This window comes from Neomonachus schauinslandi, chromosome 15 (genome assembly GCF_002201575.2).
Source record: "Neomonachus schauinslandi chromosome 15, ASM220157v2, whole genome shotgun sequence".
Lineage (NCBI taxonomy): Eukaryota > Metazoa > Chordata > Mammalia > Carnivora > Phocidae > Neomonachus > Neomonachus schauinslandi.
This window is the reverse complement of record NC_058417.1, coordinates 27,455,353-27,459,402: the sequence shown is the minus strand read 5'-3', so window position 1 is coordinate 27,459,402 and position 4,050 is coordinate 27,455,353. Positions and strand designations below refer to the sequence as shown.

General features: G+C 54.3%; 1 protein-coding gene across 4 annotated transcripts in view; it reads right to left on the bottom strand.

Annotated features, from left to right (window-relative positions):
- Positions 1-1,662: 1,662 nt before the first annotated feature.
- SEPTIN4 (septin 4) overlaps positions 1,663-4,050 on the bottom strand; it is a 23,108-nt gene continuing 20,720 nt past the window's right edge. For all 4 annotated transcript variants that reach the window (XM_044921734.1, XM_021704481.1, XM_044921736.1 and 1 more), the window contains 7 exons: positions 3,371-3,505; positions 3,140-3,257; positions 2,949-3,050; positions 2,665-2,761; positions 2,414-2,576; positions 2,151-2,250; positions 1,663-1,883 (listed from right to left, as the gene is read on the bottom strand). In XM_044921734.1, the coding sequence (XP_044777669.1) occupies positions 1,824-1,883; positions 2,151-2,250; positions 2,414-2,576; positions 2,665-2,761; positions 2,949-3,050; positions 3,140-3,257; positions 3,371-3,505 (775 nt within the window). In that variant the 3' untranslated portion in view covers positions 1,663-1,823. The remainder of the gene's footprint in view (positions 1,884-2,150; positions 2,251-2,413; positions 2,577-2,664; positions 2,762-2,948; positions 3,051-3,139; positions 3,258-3,370; positions 3,506-4,050) is intronic.

Genomic DNA, 4,050 nt, shown 5'->3' with positions numbered 1-4,050 from the left:
GTCTGTGCCCGCCCTGGCCAATAGCCACACCAAGTCCCGCCCTGCCCCCACCACGCAGCCGCCGCCCTCACTCTTCACTCCGCTCATTGGTCAAGTGGGGCAGACGCCCTCCCAGCCTTCAGCCTATCGGGTGCCGGAAGACAAGACAGTACCTGGAGGGAGGAGGCACGGCCCGGGGAGGAGGCTCGGCCAATGGGAAATCACAGCGCGTCCCTGCGGCAGCCAATGAGAGAGCAATAAAAGGGGGGCTGCTGGATGAGGCTCCAGGGGCCGGAAGTGGGGGTGGCTGTCGCCTACTGGTAGCGCAATTGGAGGCGGAGCCTTGTAGGGGCACAGGCCTTACAGCCACTTCCGGCGACGACCACGCCTTGGGTGTAGTTCTCAAATAGATCCCCGGTGGCACCTTAGTTTGTCCATTTCCAGTTTTTGGTTTCGCTGCGGTTATCTCGTCCCAAACCCGGAAAGGGAGAAAAGACCCCGCAGGCTAAGAGAGGAGGGAGGCCTGGGCGCGAGGTTCTGTCTTCCGTCTTCTCCGACTGGAGGCGGGAGTATCCTCTCTTCTGCGTCGTGACGGGTTGCTCCGACCCTTACTTTGCATCAGCGAACCGACCGTGCCGTCCTTCAGGACCTGCATGGTGCCGTCAGTCCCGAGTAAAGATCTCTCACTTGAGAGATATGAAATCTGGATCTCAGATTGCCACTAGCTAGCGGCGACCTCCTGGTCTGTAAAGAGAGTGGGAACAGGACTCACCCAGCTCTTTGCTCCTCCCTTCCTCTCTCCCCTCAGGGAAGCCAGAGTAGGCAGCATGGCGGAGGGTGGCCGCTGGAGGTCGCCATGGCCAAGCGATACCACCAACCCGGCAGAACTGGAGAACCGTTGATTCAGACTCTCAACCGATAGCTTCACTGTGGGGGGCTGGCCTGAAGGCTTTACATACCAGGCCCCGGCGCCAAATTGTCTTCACGTGTCTCTGTTTACAGAACATTGGAACTTTTACTACAGCTGGTAAATTCCGGCAAAACAGGAATCTTGCCGTGTTCACTGCTTTAACTCCAGGGTCTAGAACAGTGTCTGCAACTTAGCAGATGCTTAATATTTGTTACATGAATATTGAACTCTTCCAGGACGATTGTACTTTACTCATTCCCAGCACTTACTATAGTGTTTGATGATCACAAGTGTTTCAGTATTTGTTCAGTGCTCTGTTACAGGCTTCCTAGAGGGCAGAGCTTAATTCTGTATATATCCCTTTCCCCAAATCAGGGGAAATAGGAAGTCAGGAGGCTGCATGCAGATAATACCATGTTTTCCCAAGAGCAGATACCAGATCCAAAGCTTCCATAGAACTGAAAATACTGTATGTGGAAAAGATGGAGAGGATCAGGCCCCAGATCAGAGAGGCAGGATAGATGTGGTCAGTACAACAGGCCCCAGATAATAGAGGCAAGATAGATGTGGTCAGTACGAAGGAGAGGCCAGGTTGGATTCTAGGCAGAGACCGAACACTGTCATAGGAGAGGAAAGTTTCCCCTACTCCCTCTTTCCTACTAAAAGCCAGAAACCAGTACCCTCCTTCAGCACCCTTTCAAAAGTGGGTCCTAGGATCTTCTTGGTCTCCAGGAGGTGGTAAAGATACAGACAGCGACACCAGAAGGCAGCTATAGATTGGTTAAACTTTATTTCCTCTGAGTCTCTGGGGAGGCAGCAGGGATGTAAGGCGAAGTGGCAGTAGCTGCAGGGGCCTGAGCAGAGCTGGTGCTGGGAGGGGCCGGCATGGGCAGGACACGAAGAGGAGATTTAAATATCCAGGATTGAAAGCCAGCTAATGCGTCTCCTTCATCTGTCTTTGGATTTTGTGCAACATCTCCTGCATCCGCCGCAGCTGGAACAGGCACACACAGCAAAATGGGGCCTTTTAGAGTCCTACAGTGCTAAGGAAGTGCCCCCAAGCTCTGATCCCTTAGCCAGGGCCATGGTAGCCCAGAGGTGTGATGGAGACCCTGGGTAGAACAATCAATCCACCAGTCCAGGACCCAGATAGGTACCGGGGCCAGGGATCTTCCTACTCCCAAACCAAGAAATACTGAGGTTTATAATTAAGCAGGGACCCTCCATGCTGTCAATCCCTACCACCCCATACTGCTCTCACCTCCTCATCTTTCTCTCGGATCAGCCTCTCTGTTTCTGGATCTGTCCCTGGTGGGGCAGCAGGGATGGGGAAGTCGGTACCACTCTCTCGAGTCAGTTTGCTGAGGGGAAGGGGAAAAGGGGCTTGGTAAGGCTAGGGGGACCCCAGCACCTGCTTGGACTGAGCCCAGGGCCTGTAGAAGAACAAAGGAAGGGCTTGCTCTCACCCAAGGCTGCGCTTGGGATCCCCCCCGCTGCCAGCTCTGTCCTGGCTTGTGGCCATACTTGCGATTCCTTTCTTTCACCACCAGGCGGGTCATGCTCTGGATGCACTGTGCCCGGTAGTTCTCATAATGTGTCTCCCGCGTCACATCCTTCAGGTCCTGCATGTGAGTACGCACCAGCATTGTCCTCAGCTTCACAAAGTCGCAGTGTCCTGGGTTTTCCACTGCATAGCAAGGCTAGGGGTCAGCCAGGAGCATGGGGAGAGCCGCTGAGGGCAAGGAGATGCCCTGGTCACAAGCTCAGTGCTTTACCTTCCACGATGCCCCAGGGGTAGAGCCGGCCCCGAACTCGCCGCCCTCTGGCCTCTACCACAGTGTTGCTGCCAATTACAGCAAATGGGATGCTTTCCTGGAAGAAGTTGGGGGGGGCCTGTCAATACCCCCCATTCTCACCTGTTCTTTTCCACCTATATCTTTATTTTCTCTGCTTCACTCTAGGAAAACAGGGTCCTTTCCCACCCCTTAAAAAGAATTCTACTTCCCTCTTCTGTCCCGAAGAAACAAGATGGAAAAGGGATGCCCTGGGGTGGCCCCACCTTTAGGGCTTGGTCCTGTAATTTGAAGTCCTCATCCTCATCAGAGTCGCAGTCTGGGAACTGATAGACCTTGATTCCAAAGCGCTCAATCTCCTCTCGGATCTGGCAAACACATGAGGGGCCCACGGTTCTGGCGACCCCATCCTTTCCAGAAGCCCACCTGCTCCCCTCCCCCCACCAGCTTCCCTCACTTTGCGTTTCTTGCACTCCACTTCAGGAGGTGTCAGCGTGTCCGCCTTGGCCAAGATAGGCACGATGTTGACCCGCTGATGCAGGGCCTTCATGAATTCAACATCCAGTGGCCGGAGCCTGGGGAACAGGAATGTGTGACCCCGGGCTAGCAGCAGCCCTGCCCCTGGCGCTCTCCGCCGGCTCCCTTAGCAGCACCTGGCGGGCTCAGGAGCCTCAGGCTCGGACCGTACCCGTGGCCAAAGGGTGAGATGAAGTACAGGCAGCAGTGCACCCTGTTGTCTTGGATGTTCTTGCGGTTCAGGCCACTCTCGTCTCGGAAATACTGCTCAAACTGCTGGTCGATGTATTCTGCCACAGGCTTCCAGCTGGGGCAGGGGACAGACAAGCAGAGAAACTGTGGGGGTGGGGGCTGCCTCGGGAGCTCGGGACCACAGAGTAGCCCACGCCCTGGGCAGTGTCCTCAAGGCTCTGTTATTCCCTGGCTGCCTGCCCACATCTTCAGGGAGGTACCTGGGGGCAACAGGGGTGTATCTCGCCTGTCCCACTAGAAAACCGGACGAAGCACACAGGCGAAGTTCAATAAATACTAGTTTGAGGAGAGGAAAAGACCAAGGTGACCAAACAAACCAGTAAGAATAAGATGCCTGCAGGTTAACGCCACCTGGAAGCCCTCGGTCACGTTCACAGTCAGGTTCATAGTCCAGCCTCCAAACCTTTGTTCATGTGCTTCTACCCTCGCCTCCACCTCTCTAAACCCACCCCATACTTCAAGGCCATAGCTAAGAACTCTCTCTTCCGTGAAGACTCCTTCCAGCGTACACAATGCTCTCCCCTTCTCTCCACCACACAGTGAAATCCTTGATATATATATATATATATATATATATATATATATATATATATATATATA